The sequence below is a fragment of the Macaca nemestrina genome, chromosome 4 (genome assembly GCF_043159975.1).
Source record: "Macaca nemestrina isolate mMacNem1 chromosome 4, mMacNem.hap1, whole genome shotgun sequence".
Taxonomy (NCBI): domain Eukaryota; kingdom Metazoa; phylum Chordata; class Mammalia; order Primates; family Cercopithecidae; genus Macaca; species Macaca nemestrina.
Window position 1 is genome coordinate 142,721,631 of NC_092128.1, and position 18,963 is coordinate 142,740,593.

The following is an 18,963-nucleotide window of genomic DNA, read 5'->3' on the forward strand; positions in this document are numbered from 1 at the left end:
GTCCATAGTTCCTGAAGCGGCCTTGGAACAGCTTCAGAGCAGTAAAGGTAAAAGACAGTCTTTTGTTAGAATGTTGGGATGCTCTGACCAGGCACGGTGGTTCACGCCTGTAATCCCAGCACTTTGGGAGGCCGAGGCAGGTGGATCATGAAGTCAGGAGATCAAGACCATCCTAACACAGTGAAACCCCGTCTCTACTGAAACTGCAAAAAATTAGTCGGGCGTGGTGGCAGGCGCCGGTAGTCCCAGCTACTCGGGTGGCTGAGGCAGGAGAATGGCATGAACCGGGAGGCGGAGCTTGCAGTGAGCCAAGATCGTGCCACTGCACTCCAGCCTGGGTGACAGAGTGAGACTGTCTCAAAAAAAAAAAAAAAAAAAGAATGTTGGGGTGTTGTAAGCCTCAGAAGCAGGCCTCAGAAAACAGAAGCTCTGTCCGTCTCTTGCTCTCTAATCATCCGCTGCCTTTCTGTCTTAGAGCTGGCGATAAAATCTCTGACCTGTCTTGTCTGATTGTTTCAGAGGGGGTCCTGCCCCTTACCCAGGAGGAAGGAATACCGCACAGAGAGGCCAAGGAGAATCTGGACAGGCCTTGCTGGGTTTCTGCACTCAGTCTGCTAGTATTAGATCACACTCTTTGTTCAATCAATTACTATGAGGTTGGCCATGCTTCAATCATCTCTCTCCAATGAAATCTCTGCAAAACGCCCAAGAGAACTTCTAGATAGCCTAATAGGTAGATGTTTCTGGAGGGTGGTACGCCTGGGAAGGGCATAGAGCTCTGCGTCCCCTCTCCATCTCACCCTGTGCACCACTTCATCTGTATCCTTGGTAATATCCTTTATAATAAACCAGTGAACCTAAGTAAGTGTTTTGTGAGCCATTCTAGCAAATTAATGAAACCCGAAAAGGAGGTCCTGGGAACTGCAGCTTGAAGCCCGTCATTGAGAAGTTCTGGAGGCCCTGACTTGTGTGACTGGTGTCTGAAGTAGGGGTAGTCTTCTGGGACTGAGCCCTCAGCCCATGGAATCTGACACTGTTTCCAGGTAGTTAGTGTCCGGATTGAATTGGATGGGAAGATACCCAGCTGGTGTTGGCTGCAGAGTTGATTGCCTGCTTATTGGTCGAGAGAAATCCCCACGCGTCTGGTCACAGAAGTCTTCTGTATAGATTGTTGTCAGGTGAGAGCAGAGGAAAAACTTTGATTCTCAACCAAATTATAATATCTGATGCAATGTAAAGGCTGTGTAAATAGTTATTGTACTGTGTTGTCTAGGGAATAATGACAAAAAGCAGTCTGTCCATGTTTAGTACAGAGGCAGCCATCCTAGGCCTAACTACATAGTACATGTCAGCAACAGTGTAGCATTTTCTTAAAATTTTTTTTTGCATGTTTTTCATTTGAAGTTGGTTGAATCTAAGGATGTGGAACCTGAGGCTAAGGAGGACCGACTGTATAGGAATTCATTAGCTAGCATCCTAGTTGCTAGGCGTGTATATTTTCTGACTTTCCCAAGTGAAATGGTTTGAATCAAGGGGTTTTTGTTCTTGTAACAGCCTGTCCACTTCTGCCAAGTAGTCAGTGACTTCTGGTGACCAATCCAGAATTTTGCAGCCAGTAATTCATGGGAAAATGAGGTTTCCTAATATAGACATGTGATTTGGGAGTGAAGGGCCCTGGAGTGGAAAGGTCTGGAAGCCTAACTTCTGGTCCTTACCTGGTCATCAACAGGAGGTGTGGCGTTTGGAAGTCTGCTCCGTGGGATCTTTAGCAGAACCTTGAGTTGCAGATACAGTTGACCCTTGAACAACACAAGCTTGAACTTCATGGATCTCCTTATACGCAGGTGTTAAAAAATAAATGCAGTTGGCCCTCCTTATCTGCAGGTTCCAAATCTGCAACCCAATGCAGAGAATGAAAATAACCATATTTGAGGGTTGAGAATATACCGCGTACGTGGAGAGCTGACTTCCTAGCTGCTGGTTCTGCAAGGCTCTCTGGGAGACAAGCATGTTCGGATTGTGGTATATGTGGGGGTCCTGGGACCAATCTCCAATGAATACCAGGGGATGACTGTATATTGTACCTCATCAGACACTCCCAGAACCTGAAGTGAGGAGGTACAATGAACAACTCCCCTAAGTTTTTGCTACTTTAAAAATTCTTATTGAGTAAATACCTACTAAGTAAATAGTATAGAATAATAATAATAGTACCAATAATAATAATAATACCTGAAATTTCTTCTTTTTTTTGAAAGAGTTTCGCTCTTGTCACCCAGGCTGGAGTGCAATGGCGCAATCTTGGCTCACTGCAACCTCCGCCTCCCGGGTTCAAGCAATTCTCCTGCCTCAGCCTCCGGAGTAACTGCCTGGGTAATTTTTGTATTTTTAGTAGAGATGGGGTTTCATCATGTTGACCAGGCTGGTCTTGAACTCCTGACCTCAGGTGATCCACCCGCCTCTGCCTCCCAAAGTGCTGGGATTACAGATATGAGCCACTGCGCCCGGCCCAGAAATTTATTAAAGGGGAGGAATACTTATGCTTTATTTGATTGACAATTTAAAAATAAAAACTTCTTGACCATTACTTGGAAATGTATTTTCCTCAAGTAAAAGGTTACAATTTTTTCTTTTTTTTTTTTTTTTAATATGGAGTCTCGCTGCATCACCTAGGCTGGAGTGCATGGTGCGATGTCAGCTCACTGCAACCTCCACCTCCTGGGTTCAAGCGATTCTCCTGCCTCAGCCTCCTCACTAGCTGAGACTACAGGCATGCGCCACCATGCAAAATATTTATATAGCAAAGTTAGGTATGTCTATATATAAGGTATTTGCTGTTTGGCTTTGTCTATAAATGATCATTGATATGCTAGAAAGGTTTGTGTCCACTCTTTTATTCTTGAACATAATATGTATAATTAGCAAAGTGGACACTATCCTCTGTACCATTTTTTTGAGGTAGTGTCAGGATTTCTTTCCTTTTACAGCCGAAAATACTGATATTTATAAAAGGTAGGTAATAGGTACTATAAGAACCCAGTAACAGGACTGAAAAGAGGATACCCATGTGCTAGATCCCAAGAGAATGCTACAGGTTAATTTGTTCATTGATTTCAGAAGCTGCCCAGTTTGCTTGTACCAGAGTTTAGTTTTTCAGAGCATGACTTGATAGCATAGGTTGGGCATAGGAGAATTTGAACAATTCTTTTAATCATTGCCTGCATAAGAGTTAACTGTGTGGCAGTTAATAGGAACTGTTTGGCCGGGCTCGGTGGCTCACGCCTGTAATCCCAACACTTTGGGAGGCCCACGCAGGCGGATCACGAGGTCAGGAGACTGAGACTATCCTGGCTAACACAGTGAAACCCCGTCTCTACTAAAAATACAAACAATTAGCCAGGCGTGGTGGCGGGCGCCTGTAGTCCCAGCTACTCTGGAGGCTGAGGCAGGAGAATGGCGTGAACCGGTGAGGCGGAGCTTGCAGTGAGCCAAGATCGTGCTACTGCACTCCAGCCTGGGCAACAGAGTGGGACTCCGTCTCAAAAATAAATAAATAAATAATAGGCACTGTTTGCATGGGCCATTTGTGTATGTGTTTGCTTCTAAGGAAAGTTCACTGAGAGATTTTTTTGTTCTGTTTATTTCGAATTCAGTTTCCCCAACTAGTTGTTTACATCCATTTAATTGACTCACCGTTTTAAGCAAATTTTACAAGTTAAGTGTCAAATAGAACGTCAGCTTCAGTCATCTAATTCATTACTTGAGGAAATTAAGTAACTGCCTGCCTGTGGTATTGATTTAGACAGTTGTTTTTGTTTTGTTTTTTTACTCAAGCATTGCCATGTTAATTTGCCAGGGCTGATTTTAGAAAGCACCACACAGTGGGTGGCTTTGACTGCAAAAGCTTATTTTCTGACAGTTCTGGAGACTGGAAGTCGAAGATCAAGGTGTAGCAGGTTTGGTTTCTTTTGAGGCCTCTTGCCTTAGCTTGCAGATTGCATACGTCTTGCTGTGTTCTCACATGGTCTCTCCTCTATGAGCACAAGTCCCTGAACTTTTTTCTAGACAGTCTTTAAAATGCATTTGGAGTATTTGCTTTAAACACATGTAAATAAAATGAGTACTATTTTAAGTCCTACAGGAGAATATGAAGTTTTTGTATAGGTAAGCAGTTTCTGGAAGTCTGATTGCGTGTGAATATATTATATAATACTGAAGTGTTAGCTGTAGAGCAGACAGTTCTGCTTTGTAGAGATCAACAGCTTGTACATTTATAATTGCTAGATGTGTCTAGTAAGTTCTAGTACCTCTAAAAAACTTTTAGAGGCCCGGTGTGGTGGCTCACACCTGTAATCTCACTTCTTTGGGAGGCCAAGGCGGTCAGATTATCTGAGGTGGAGTTCGAGACCAGCCTGACTAACATGGAGAAACCCTGTCTCTATTAAAAATACAAAATTAGCCGGGTGTGGTGGCTCATGCCTGTAATACCAGCTACTTGGGAGGCTGAGGCAGGAGAATCGCTTGAACCCGGGAAGTGGAGGTTGTGGTAAGCTGAGATCATGCCATTGCACTCCAGCCTGGGCAACGAGAGTGAAACTCTGTCTCAAAAAACAACAACAACAAAAAAAAACAACTTTGGGGGAAAATGTATTTTACATCCTCAATTATAAGTTACAGTTGTTTTTTTTTTTAACCTTATGGCATTCTTTATTTTAGCTTTACATTTTCTTTTTTTTTTATTTTTTATTTTTATTGAGACGGACTCTTGCTCTGTTGCCCAGGCTAGAGTGCAGTGGCGCAGTCTCGGCTTATTGCAAGCTCTTCCTCCCGGGTTCACGCCATTCTCCTGCCTCAGCCTCCCGAGTAGCTGGGACTACAGGTGCCCGCCACTGCGCCCGGCTAATTTTTTGTATTTTTAGTAGAGATGGGGTTTCACCGTGTTAGCCAGGATGGTCTCGATCTCCTGACCTCGTGATCCGCCCGCCTTGTCCTCCCAAAGTGCTGGGATTACAGGCGTGAGCCACCGCACCTGGCCATAGTTTCACATTTTCATATTCCTTAACTTCTTAGCATGAAAAATTTTAAACCTATGAAACAGCTGCAAAAAGAGTGCCACAAATACTTGTATACTTGTTACCTAGAGTCACCACTTGTTAACGTTTTGATTCGGATATTTGCTGCCTTTTTCTTTTTCTCTTTTCTTTTTTCTTTTCCCTCCCTCTCTCTTTCCCTCCCTACCTCCCTTCCTTCCTTTCTTTCTTCCTTTCTTTGTTTTTGATTAGAGACACTTGAGCCCAGGCTGGACCTAAACTCCAGGCTGAAGCTTCCTCCTGTCTCAGCCTCCGGAATAGCTGGGATAACAGGTGTGAGCCCCCATGCCTGGCATTCCCTTATTTCTTTTGCACAGGCATAAGCTTTCTCTCCATACACAGGTGCACACACTTACTTAACTGAACCGTTAGAGAGTTGTAGATATCAGATCATTTCACCCCTTCTTGAAAAAACAGGGCATTCTGTGGAGCTCTAATTGCCTTATCACACTCAGGAAACTTAGCGCTAATTTATCTGCTATTACTAAGACAAACAATGTAAACTCATATTTTTTCAGTTGTCCTAATAGTGTTCTTTTTCCTCCCAATTCAGGATCCAGTGAAGAACTGCACATTGCATTTAGTTGTCATGTTTCTTTAATTTTCTTTCCTCTGGAAATTTCCTTAGCTTCTTTTTGTGACATTGGCATTCTGACAGATGACATTGATATTTGAAGAGTCTGAATCTAACCCAGTTGTTTTGAAGACTCTTCCTCAGTTTGGAATTCTCTGACTGTATCCCCATGGATAGATTTGAATGAAACATGTTGGGGCTGGATTACTCTGAGAGATGTGTCTTTCTCATGCGTCACATCATTGGTGCTGTGAAATTGGATAACTTGATTAAGTTGATGTCTGTCTGGTTTCACCGTATCCTGTTGCCAACAATCTGTCATTTAGTGGTGGTTACAGTCACTTCTCAAGAATAAAAACTGCCTTTAAAAAAATTTCCCATACATACAGCTCGTTTAGGACTTCATAAAAGGTAGATAAGGTACCTCTTGACATTTTATTAAATAAAGAAAGGCCTGGCATACATGGGCATTTATACTGTGAGTATTTGGCTGGGTTTAAAAAACAATTTATCTTCCTGATAAAAATCAATGGATAAATCAGCTTCTGTCAGCCAGAGTCTGCAAAATGCAGTACGTGTGTAAACATCGATTGTTCTCTTGATCCGAAAACACAGATTCATTAAAACTTATGTGAAAGAGAGTTTTCCTCCTTTATATTTGTTCTAGAAGAGGCAGAGGCTGTTCTTTGGATTCTTGCATTACAATATTGACTTGTTTAGTGGGGTAGTAACTTGGAATGGCTAAGGACAAATTTCCCAGAGCGTGGAATGTTCTGAGTGACAGAGAAGGGGCCATGATTTGGAAATGAAGTTGTAACAGTGCACCTGGGATGGATCCATTGGCCCCAAAGAGAAATAACATTCATATTTTTTTCTCCAGTCAAGTATTCCAGGAAGAGATGTCTTAATGTCTCATATTGTGTAGAGCACAGGGAGTTAAGTTATAACTCAATTTCAAGCAAAGATAGGAGGAAGCCAGTGGGCTGATTTCCTGATTAAGTAGGCAAAGATGACATGTGGTTTCACTTGTCATTTTCAATTTTAAATGAACTGCATCACATGCACTAATTATGCATTGTCCTTCCTGTGTTAGGTTCCTTTCAAATATGATACTCTGTGACCTGAGTGTGTTTGTGGTCATTTGGGCAAAGCAGCACTTTTGTGAAATCGTAGCTTGAATCACTGGTAGCATTTGGATCACTGGTAGCACAGAGCTGATTTGATTACAGTGCTGACATCACTGTGCTGATGACCTAAGGCCTAGGTCGAGCCTTGTTGGTTTTGCTTTATTTATTGGCTGGGAAATCACCTCTCTGTTTGGTCCGTGCTTTTGAAATCCTGGGTCATCATTTGCATCATCTCGCTGCACTCCTGGTTTAAGAAAATACAGGTGTCTCTGTTGCACATTATGTCAAGTGCAGACCCCTCTACCTGATTTTTCAGGATTCTGCATTACGAATTTCCATTCATCCAGTCCAGTCTCATTTCCCACAATTCCATAGTTACCTTCCACTTTGTTTAGGCTTCTTACTGTGTGACCTTGAGCAAGTTATTTAATTTCTGAACCTTGGCTTCCTCTCTATACAGTAGGGATCATATGAATAGCTCCTACGTCAGAGAGGTTTTAATGAGAATTAGCTGAGATAACATCTTTTAAAAATAATAGTCTTCCATTATGGAAATGTTAATACAAGTACCAAGAACTATTCTAAACTTTTAAAATTTGTTGTCTCACTTCATCATAACAGTTTGATGAGGTAGGAGGAGCTGGTGGTAGTGGTAGTTGCACAGGTAGTGGTAATGATAATGTTGGCGCTTATTGAGCACTTATTATGTTCCAGGTACTTTACATGTTTCCAGTGAACCCTGTGAACAGTCTTACAAGGCCGATGCTATAATTGCCATTTCATAGATAGGAAATTTAAACATAATGAGATTAAGTAACTTGCCCAGATTCACACAGCCAAAGAATTCAGGAGCTGGATTTAGAATCCAGGCCATACTTTTAGATACTAGTTTCATCCCATTTTTATTGTAGAAGGAAAACTTAGGGAGTAATTAACTTAACTAAAATTCTCACAGCACATAAATGGCAGAGCTAGAATATGAACCCAAGTCTTGATTTCAAAACTATGCTCTTTGTCATACTCCACTGCCTCCAGACTGCTGAAACAATGCTTTCTGTTGTGCTATTGTAGGGTGGATTGATTGTGATTTAATATATGTAACATCGTTGTGTTTCTTCACTCAGGAAAGATGGCATATTGCCTGGATTAACTGTTACACAGGGAACCAGGCTTTTGGCCGCTGCTTGCCACCCTGACTCTGCCTGTTGAGTTGATGTAGGTGGGAACACCCTTGGAGCACAGTGGATATTTGGCAGGATACTTGACCATGGCTGGAATTCCCAGTGGTGACGTTAGTGTTAAGTGGCCCATTTCTGTTGATTCAGCAGGAGGACGTGGCTAGCCCAGGATGTCAGTAGCTGATGGGAGGCAGACAGTAATGGGGAGAGGACATGGCTGTGTGATGGGACAGCACTTTGATCCCAAGTCTGCTCTGAAATTGCCCACAGCTAGCTAAACCATGTTGGACTTAAGACATTTCTCAATTTCAATTTTAGGTTGTAGGCCCTAAATTCAAAAAGTGGACTACTACATCTTGACAGGAATTCTTTTACAGATATTTGATACCCAGAAAGGGGTGTGAGCGCAGACTGATGATAGCTTACTTTTCTTTTTCAGGAAGGATGCCAGTTCTGCGCTTCTCAGTAACTACGAGGTAAATTGGACTGTTACATTTTCCTCTCTGATAGTTTGCCCTTTGTAACTAAGATTGTTAAATTCATTTTGGTTAGAAATGACTGAATTCAGGCTGGGCGCATTGGCTCATGCCTGTAATCCCAGTACTTTGGGAGGCTGAGGCGAGTGGATCACTTGAAGTCAGGAGTTCAACACCAGCCTGGCCAACATGGTGAAACCTAGTCTCTACTAAAAATACAGAAATTAGCCAGGTGTGGTGGCACGTGCCTGTAGTCCCAGCTACTTGGTATCCCAGATGAGGCAGGAGGATCACTTGAACCCAGGAGGCAGGGGTTGCAATGAGCCAAGATGCGCCACTGCACTCCAGCCTGGGCGATAGAGCGAGGCTCCGTCTAAAAAAAAAAGAAAAAGAAAAAAGAAATGACTGAATTTATTTGGATTTTCCACTTTAAAACAAGACATATGGCACCATCTGGTGGACCTTGGAATAGTGTAAGCTTGATACGTTATACATAGTACTTCAGGGAAGCTGGGAAGACTCTAATTTAGAGGTGGCAACCTTCTTTAAATCTCAAAGATTCTAGATCATCATTTGGGATGTAGTCATAGTATAGAAGCTATGTCTAATATCTAAAAGTATTTTAAGGCTGTTTCTGTCTGCAAAATTTCACATTACATTTTTTATGCTTTTTCCTAATTATCACCCTTGATATATTTATATATTTATAATGCTTTTATACATTGCAAATAGTCTTATGGGTATTCATATCCTTATTTTGAAAGTGAGTTTAGTTTGAGCGCGGTGGCTCACGCCCATAATCCCAGCACTTGGGAGGCCAAGGCAGGAGGATCACGAGGTCAGAAAATCAAGACCATCCTGGCCAACATGGTGAAACCCCGTCCCTACTTAAAAAAAATAAATAAATAAAAGTGAGTTTAGTTGACTCACCTTTCTGAATAGTAGAAATTAAGAAATGTAGAATTTTTGGGGCTTAGGGTGGGATTGCTGGAGAAAGGAAAAGAAGGAAAAAGGTTGGTAAGAGAGGAGATATTCCAGCATTTTTGCCTCCTATTTGGCACTAGCAAAACCATCTGATAGGCTAACTCTAGGTGTAGAAAGAACCATTTCTACCTTGATTGTGAATTTTCCATGTGCCAGAGTCTAAACTCAGGAAGACTCAGAGGAGGTCTAGAAGGTAGTAGGTTAAATGCGGTGGCTCACGTCTATAATCTCAGTACTTTGGAAGGCCAAGGAGAGAGGATTACTTGAGGCTATGAGTTAGAGATCAGCCTGGGAAACATAGCAAGACCCCATCTTTTTTTTTTTTCTTTTTTTTTGAGACGGAATCTCGCTCTGTCGCCCAGGCTGGGTGCAGTGGCCGGATCTCAGCTCACTGCAAGCTCCGCCTCCCGGGTTCATGCCATTCTCCTGCCTCAGCCTCCCAAGTAGCTGGGACTACAGGCGCCCACCACCTCGCCCAGCTAGTTTTTTGTATTTTTTTAGTAGAGACGGGGTTTCACCATGTTAGCCAGGATGGTCTCGATCTCCTGACCTCGTGATCCGCCTGTCTCAGCCTCCCAAAGTGCTGGGATTACAGGCTTGAGTCACCACGCCCGGCCAAGACCCCCATCTCTTTAAAAAAAAAAAAAATTAGCTGGGCATGGTAGCAAACACCTACTATGGTCCTAGCTACTTGGAAGACAGAGGGGAGGTTCCCTTGAGCCCTGGAGTTTGAGGTTACAGTGATCACCACTGTACTCCAGCCTGGGAGACAGCCTTTGAGACCCTGTCCCCAAAAAAAGCTCCCAGAGTTGAAGACAGCAAAAAGAAAGAAAGAAACCTCCCCCTTGTGCCCCCCACCCCGCCCCACAAATTAGAAGGTAGTAGAATAAACACAGTTGGCCGTATTCTTTCCTCCCTAAAGGCTCAATCGTAAATGGTTGCAGCTTAGAACAGGAAGGAAATGGTTGAATGGTCATTGGCCAAGCCTTTGGCTTTTAGGAGACTCCTTGTCCAGTTTGGACTTTGCTAGGTGTTTGGGTGTTTTATCCGTTGGGGAAACATTGCATTCATTGATCTCATGTCACTATTTCTGAAAGGAACAGCAGACGAAAGGGGTTCCATTGTATCTAGTAATGGTGTGTGAGCCTGCATTTTCTTCACTTCTCTGGTAGAATCTCTAAAACAGGAATGAGATTGAGATCCCCCCTGCCCCCAGCACTAATGCCTGTATGTGTTATCCTTGTGGGGAAAGTTTACTTCTAAAGATCCGTAGTATTTTTTCCTTTCTTTTTTTTGGGGGGGTAAACTCTGTCTTATCACTTGCCTCAAAATTTTTATTTTCCAGAAAGAAATCATTATATTAGATTTTTATACTAGAGAAGCAGAATTCTTTTTTTTTTTTTTTTTCCCAGAGGGAGTCTCGCTCTGTCACCTAGGCTGGAGTGCAGTGGCACCATCCAGGCTCACTGCAACCTCTGCCTCCCAGGTTCAAGTGATTCTCCTGCCTCAGCCTCCCGAGTAGCTGGGATTACAAGCACGTGCCACCACATCCAGCTAATTTTTTGTATTTTTAGTAGAGACAGGGTTTCACCGTGTTAGCCAGGATGGTCTTGATCTCCTGACCTCGTGAACTGCCCGTCTTGGCCTCCCAAAGTGCTGGGATTACAGGCATGAGCCACCGTGCCTGGTCACATAATTCTTTTTTAGCAAAATATTTGTTTTAAGAAAATCTGCTTTCAAATAGTATAGTTTTGAGATCAGAGGAGATTAGTGATGTATATATTGATAGGAAATACTTGAAATATTTTAAATAAATTAATGAATTTGGATTATTTGGCTTATATAAGAGCATTTTTGTAAAATGTCATCTGCCTCTAGGACTCATTTGCTCAAATCCAAGAGTTGGAAGCTGCGTAATGGGCGGGTGAAAGGAAGTACTACACTTTCCTGTTTATCCTTCCAAACCACTGACCTTGGATAGATATATTTCTCGAATGTATTCATAAACATCTTTTTTGTATCTCCTTCTAGGTGTTTCAGTTACTAACTGATCTGAAGGAGCAGCGTAAAGAAAGTGGAAAGAATAAACACAGCTCTGGACAACAGAACTTGAACACCATCACCTATGAAGTAAGCCTGGGCTTCTGGCAGACCTACCTAAAGTACCACTGAGGGAGAGGGGTTTATTCTCCCAGTGACTGGCTGCCGAAATCAAGATCACTTTTTATATGATCTGAATAGTTTTACTCTAACCTGATTTTGTTTGTTTGTTTGTTTGTTTTTTGAGACGAAGTCTCCCTGTGTTACCCAGGCTGGATTGCAGTGGCACGATCTCCGCTCACTGTAAGCTCCACCTCCCGGGTTCACACCATTCTCCTGCCTCAGCCTCCCGAGTAGCTGGGATTGCAGGCATGCAGCACCTTGCCCAGCTAATTTTGTATTTTTAGTAGAGACAGGGTTTCTCCATGTTGGTCAGGCTGGTATCGAACTCCTGACCTCAGGTGATCCGCCCACCTCGGGCTCCCAAAATGCTGGGATTACAGGTGTGAGCCACCACACCCAGCCATTTTTCTCTTACATAAAAGTTGTAGAGACAGTGCTGGGAGTTTTCATGTACCCTTCCCATAGTTTTCTCTGATGTTAACATCTTACATAACCATGGTACAGTGATCAAAACCAAGAAATTAACAGTGGTACATACTGCTAAACTAAGCTAAAATTTTATTTGAATACCTTGTTTTCCCATTGCTGTCTTCTGGGTTCCAGGATTCAATTCAGGATACCATTTTGTATTTAGTTAACATGTCTCCATAATGTCATTCGATCTGTATCCTTACTCTTCCTTTGTCTTCCATGACCTTGACACTTCTAAAGGGCTTGTCAAGTATTTTGTAGAATGTCCCTTGATTTGTGATTGTCTGATGTTTTCTTATGATTACACAGAACCTATGGCTTTTGAGGAAGAGTACCACAGAGGTGATCTCCCCTTCTTGTGTCATGATTTCTCGGGGTACATGATGTCGATGTTTCTTATGGCTAATGTTGTTAACTTTGGTCATTTGGTTAAGATGGTATCTGCCCGGTTTCTCCACTGTAAAGCTACCGTTTCTTCATTTCCATATTATGTTAGAAAGGATTCACCAAGTTCCGCCCATATTCAAGGGGAAGGGGGAGGTTAATCTCCACCTCTTGAAGGGAAGGATGTCAAAGAATTTGTGGATGTGTGTTAAAACCACCACAGTAATTAAAAAATATTTTGTGGGAGATGCTTTGAGGCTATGAAAACAGCCTACGCTTCCTTAAGCTTTTAACCATCAATTTTAGCACTCATTGGTGGATCTTTCCTGCAGTAATTATGACTATGGTACAATTGCCTGAGAGTGATTTATAATTTTTCTCATTCTTTCTATGCTTATTAGATACAATTTTTTTTTTTATTTTAAGAGGCAAGATTTTACTGTGTTGTTCAGGCTGGTCTCAAACTCCTGGGCTCAAGTGATCTTCCCACCTTGGCCTCCCATAGTGCTGGGATTACAGGTGTGCACCACTGTACCCAGCTCATATGAGTTAGAATTCTTCCATAAGAAAAAGTTGTCTCTTCTGGCTGGGCACAGTGGCTCACGCCTGTAATCCCAGCACTTTGGGAGGCTGAGGCGGGCAGATCACGAGGTCAGGAGATTGAGACCATCCTGGTTAACAAGGTGAAACCCCGGCTCTACTAAAAATAGAAAAAAATTAGCCAGGTGTAGTGACAGGTGCCTGTAGTCCCAGCTACTGGGGAGGCTGAGGCAGGAGAATGACGTGAACCCGGGAGGTGGAGCTTGCAGTGAGCGGAGATCACACCACTGTACTCCAGCCTGGGCAACAGAGCAAGACTCTGAGACTCTGTCTCAAAAAAAAAAAAAAGTAAAAGTTGTCTCTTCCTACCCATTATTTTATTCACTCATATATATCCATGTGGACTCATGGCAATTTATTTTATTCTTTGGGTTCCCCCTCTTTTAAAAAATTGTTCAAAATATGATAGCACAATTGTCAGATTGAGTTTTTTTTTTTTGAAATCAGAAAAATTTTCTTCTAAAATTTCATTAATTATTCTTCCTGTTCTAGCTACTGATTTTCTCTTTCAGGAATTCCAATTACATGAAGATTGGTTCTCCTGAATGCCTCTTTGTTTTATATAGGATTTTCTTTTCTTTTCTTTCCTTTTTTTTTTGAGACAGAGTCTCAGACTCTGTTGCCCAGGCTGGAGTGCTATGGTGCAATCTCGGCTCACTGCAACCTCTGCCTTCTGGGTTCAAGTGTTTCTCCTGCCTCAGCCTTCCTAGTAGCTGGGATTACAGGCATGCACCACCACACCCAGCTAATTTTTTGTATTTTTGGTAGAGATGGGGTTTCACCATGGTGGCCAGGCTGGTCTCGAACTTCTGACTTCAGGTGATTTGGCCACCTCGGCCTCCCAAAGTGCTGGGGTTACAGGTGTGAGCCACCGTGCCCAACCTCTACAGGATTTTTAAAAACAAAATTTTAGAATTTTAATTACAGCCATTTCCTTCGTTTTTTCTCATTCAGGGTTGTCTTATGCTTGGCTTTTTTCTTTTTTTCCAGACGTTAAAATACATATCAAAAACACCATGCAGGCACCAGAGTCCTGAGATTGTCAGGGAATTTCTCACAGCAATGAAAAGCCACAAGTTGACCAAGTAAGTAAATCTCTTAAGTAGGAAGAGAGTGACACACGGTGAAATGATGGCTGAGGAAAGCCATTCGAAGCTACGGTGTATTGATACTCATCTGGGTTTGGATTTAAAGAAGGATTATAGTATTGTAGATGAAACAACTGAAAGTTAGACATAGGGACTAGAGTAAGGAACAAATCTTTTTTTTTTTTTTTTTTTTTAAATCAATGAAGAAAGTTCATTTCTCCTAGTGATACTGTATTAGTGTGCCTGCTTATTCGGCAAAATTAGCAGAGATAATTTACATTCTCAAAAAAGATGAGTGAGGGGAAATGGAAATGCCTCATGGAAAAGAAGGCAAATTTAGGTCATGGGTAGAGATCTCAATCAAATGAGCCAAAATACAGTTTATTTATATCTGCTAACTCCCAACTGCTAGCATCTGACCACAGCATGACAAGATTGGAATCGGGGAACCTGGGCTCTAGTCCATTTTCTGCCCCTTACTAGCACTATGACCTTGGAAAAGGTATTTGACCTCTCTGAGTTTCATTATCCTCACCACTGAGATAAGGATCATCTGCTAAACTCACAAGGCTGGGGCAAGGGTGAAGGGTGGTGTCTTCATGGAAATAATATGTGTAGATGTCCTTTTTGGACTCCAGAAGCCATAAATGATGCAACCTTATTTATTAATCATTACTGTGAACAGGGCCAAACATTTCTATATTATTAACACTGCCTCTACCCTAACGATTCAATTCAGATAAACTTTACAGAGCACTTCACTCCAAGAGCTGAGGATCAGGGCCACTTGATTCTTACCTACACAGTGCCTCGAAACCAAAATTGGTAGAACCAATAGTTCTACTCTTAAAGCGGGACCCATCTAGCCTTCCATTATCTAGATGAAAATGAGCTTACTAATTTAGAAACACAAGTGAGTGTATTCTAGGCTAATGAAATTAATTCTTCTCTAATTATTGAGAACATTAAATGTCACGAGCTGATCTCAAAATGTTAGTAAAATAAGTTAAATTGTTTTGAAAGGAAGGAAATGTGATAATGTGATAGAAATGGGGAAAAAACAAGACAGAATTCAAATATTATATTAATCAAGTACTAACTCTGGTTTGACTGGGTAAATGCAGGAGAAGACCTCCTTCCTTCCTTCCTTATTTATTTATTTATTTATTTCTATTAACTTTAAGTTCTAGGGTACATGTGCACAGCGTGCAGGTTTGTTACATATGTGTACATGTGCCATGAGGAACACATCTTAATGGGGTGTAAAAATCTTTTCTTGGCCGGGCGCAGTGGCTCATGCCTGTAATCCCAGCACTTTGGGAGGCTGAGGCGGGCGGATCACCTGAGGTCGGGAGTTCGAGACCAGCCTGACCAGCATGGAGAAACCCTGTCTCTACTAAAAATACAAAATTAGCTGGGCGTGGTGGCACATGCCTGTAATCCAAGCTACTAGGGAGGCTGAGGCAGGAGAATTGCTTGAACCTGGGAGGCAGAGGTTGTGGTGAGCCAGTGAGTTGGTGGTGAGCCAAGATCATGCCATTGCACTCCAGCTTGGGCAACAAGAGCAAAATTCCATCTCAAAAAATAAATAAATAATCTTTTCTTGGAGTCCCAGTTTGTATGACCTATCGCATTACCCCTACTCCCAGAATTCAGACCAAATTGAATAAAAAGTAGGGTTTACAAGTTAAAAGTATTTTTTATAAAGTTGATCGATGAAGTCCTTCGATGTTTGTGTTTGCTTGAGGCAAAAGTGGCTTGATCGTATTCTGTGAGTTCTTGTAGTGTCCATTTCCTTTTCTTGGTCTGGAATGAGTTAATCTATTAAAATCAAAAATGTCATAGACCAAGGGTTTACATGAGAAGAAAACTAGCCCAGTTTTTTTTGTTTTGTTTTGTCTGTTTTTTTGAGATGGAGTTTCGCTCTTGTGAGTTCATGCTGGAGTGCAATGGCGCTATCTCAGCTCACCGCAACCTCCACCTTCAGGTTCAAGTGATTCCTCCTGCCTCAGCCTCCACAGTAGCAGGGATTACAGGCATGCGCCACCACGCTTGGCTAATTTTGTATTTTTAGTGGAGACGTGGTTTCTCCATGTTGGTCAGATTTTTCTCGAACTCCCAACCTCAGATGATCCGTCCACCTCGACCTCTCAAAGTGCTGGGATTACAGGCATGAGCCACTGTGCCTGGCCAATTTTGTGTTTTTATTTTTTTTAATTAATTAATTTTTTTTTTTTTTTTTTTTTTGAGATGGAATCTCGCTGTCGCCCAGGCTGGAGTGCTGTGGTGCGATCTCGGCTCACTGCAAGCTCTGCCTCCTGGGTTCATGCTATTCTCCTGCCTCAGCCTTCCACGTAGCTGGGACCACAGGTGCCCACCACCAAGCCTGGCTAATTTTTTGTATTTTTAGTAGAGACGGGGTTTCACCATGTTAGCCAGGATGGTCTCGATCTCCTGACCTTGTGATCCGCCCGCCTTGGCCTCCCAAAGTGCTGGGGTTACAGACGTGAGCCACCGCCCCCAGGCCCAATTTTGTATTTTTAGTAGAGATGGGGTTTCACTGTATTGGCCAGGCTGGTCTTGAACTCCTGACCTCAGGTGATCCTCCTGCTTCAGCCGCCCAAAGTGCTAGCATTTCAGGCGTAAGCTACCGTGCCTGGCCTATGTATGCATTTTTGAATTGACTTGTTGATATCTGGAACAAATCCTGCTGAGATTCTGATTGGGATTGTATTACATCTATAGGTCAGTTTTGGGGGAGAATTGACATTTTGACAATATTAATAATTTAAGATTGGCCAGGCGCAGTGTCTCACGCCTGTAATCCCAGCACTTTGGGAGGCCAAGGCAGGTGGCTCACAAGGTCAAGAGATCAAGACCATCCTGGCCAACATGGTGAAACCCTGTCTCTACTAAAAATACAAAAACTTAGCCAGGAGTGTTGGCGGGGGCGCCTGTAGTCCCAGCTACTCGGGTGTCTGAGGCAGGAGAATCACTTGAACCCGAGAGATGGGGGTTGCAGTGAGCTGAGATCGCACCACTGCACTCCAGCCTGGTGACACAGCGAGACTCTGTCTCAAAAAAAACAAACAAAAAAAACTCATAATAATAATTTAAGATCAGTCAAAGGTTAAAAAAAACAACCCACCAATACCGAACCTTCTAGTCCATGAAAACAGTGTAGCATACAGGTTCTGCACAAATTTTTTTAGATTTATACCTATTTCATAATTTTGCATGCTATTGTAAGTGGTGTTCATTTCCAGTTGTTGATTGCTGATGTAGAAATACAGCTGACTTTATATTGATCTTATGCCCTCAAGCCTTGAAAAATCCACTTATTAGTTCCAGGAACTTTTTTAGTGTATTCTTTAGGATTTTCTATGCAGACAGTCATGGTGTTTGCAAACAGAGTTTTACTTCTTTCTCATCTGTATGCCTTTTCCTTCTTTTTCTTATTTCATTGCCCCAGCTCGGGCCTCCAGGATGATGTTGAGTAGGAGTGGTGAGACCAGACATCCTCAGCTTGTCCCTGATATTAAGGGAATACAGTTTGGCCTTCACCATTAAGTATGATGCTAGTTTAGGTTTTCCATGGATGTCTTTTACCAGGTTTAGGAAGTTCAAATTGCTGAGACTGGATGTTGAATGTTGTCACTTGCTTTTTCTTTTTTTTTTTTTTTTTTTTTTTTTTTGGTTGGATGCCATTTTTATTTCAACATTCTTTTTTTTTTTTTTTTTAATATATATATTTTTATTATTATTATACTTTAAGTTTTAGGGTACATGTGCATAACATGCAGGTTTGTTACATATGTATACTTGTGCCATATTGCTGTGCTGCACCCATCAACTCGTCATTTACATCAAGTATAACTCCCAATGCAATCCCTCTCCCCTCCCCCCTCCCCCCTCCCTATGATAGGCCCCAGTGTGTGATGTTCCCCTTCCCGAGTCCAAGTGATCTCATTGTTCAGTTCCCACCTATAAGTGAGAACATGCGGTATTTGGTTTTCTGTTCTTGTGATAGTTTGCTAAGAATGATGGTTTCCAGCTGCATCCATGTCCCTACAAAAGACACAAACTCATCCTTTTTTTATGGCTGCATAGTATTCCATGGTGTATATGTGCCACATTTTCTTAATCCAATCTGTCACTGATGGACATTTGGGTTGATTCCAAGTCTTTGCTATTGTGAATAGTGCTGCAATAAACATACGTGTGCATGTGTCTTTATAGCAGCATAATTTATAATCCTTTGGGTATATACCCAGTAATGGGATGGCTGGGTCATATGGTACATCTAGTTCTAGATCCTTGAGGAATCGCCATACTGTTTTCCATAATGGTTGAACTAGTTTACAATCCCACCAACAGTGTAAAAGTGTTCCTATTTCTCCCACTTGCTTTTTCTATATCTATAAAGCTAAAAAGATTTGTAGCCTTTTGGCTGTATCTTTTTATTTACTTTCTAGTAGTTACTCTAGGGATCCCTACTGGGTTACTAGTAGGGTTAATAATATGCATGCCTGACCATTTATAGTCCGGAGTTAATGTTTTACCAATTAGTGTATATAGGTCTCTTTACCTTCTTTTTGTGTTATGGTTATATTTATAACATATAAACTACATACATTGAAACATATAATCTACATACTATTAGTGGTGTTTTAACATTTACTTTCTTTTTTTTTACTTCTTTTTATTATTATTATTATTATTATACTTTAAGTTCTAGGGTACATTTACTTTCTATATTCTTACATACTTTAAAGAACTTAAGAGAACAAAAATGTCTTTTATGTCTACCCAAAATGTCATCATTTCT

The 18,963-nt window shown here is 41.8% G+C and overlaps 1 protein-coding gene across 3 annotated transcripts in view; it reads left to right on the plus strand.

Moving 5' to 3' along the window:
• Window positions 1-18,963, plus strand: part of LOC105466318 (DNA-directed RNA polymerase III subunit RPC9) — a 40,677-nt gene that overhangs the window by 4,452 nt on the left and 17,262 nt on the right. Inside the window, exons 2-4 of one of the 3 annotated variants that reach the window (XM_011715300.3) lie at window positions 8,409-8,445; window positions 11,461-11,559; window positions 14,038-14,132. In XM_011715300.3, coding sequence (XP_011713602.3) covers window positions 8,409-8,445; window positions 11,461-11,559; window positions 14,038-14,132 — 231 coding nt within the window. The remainder of the gene's footprint in view (window positions 1-8,408; window positions 8,446-11,460; window positions 11,560-14,037; window positions 14,133-18,963) is intronic. The other 2 variants (XM_071095297.1, XM_071095298.1) reach the window with 2 other exon arrangements.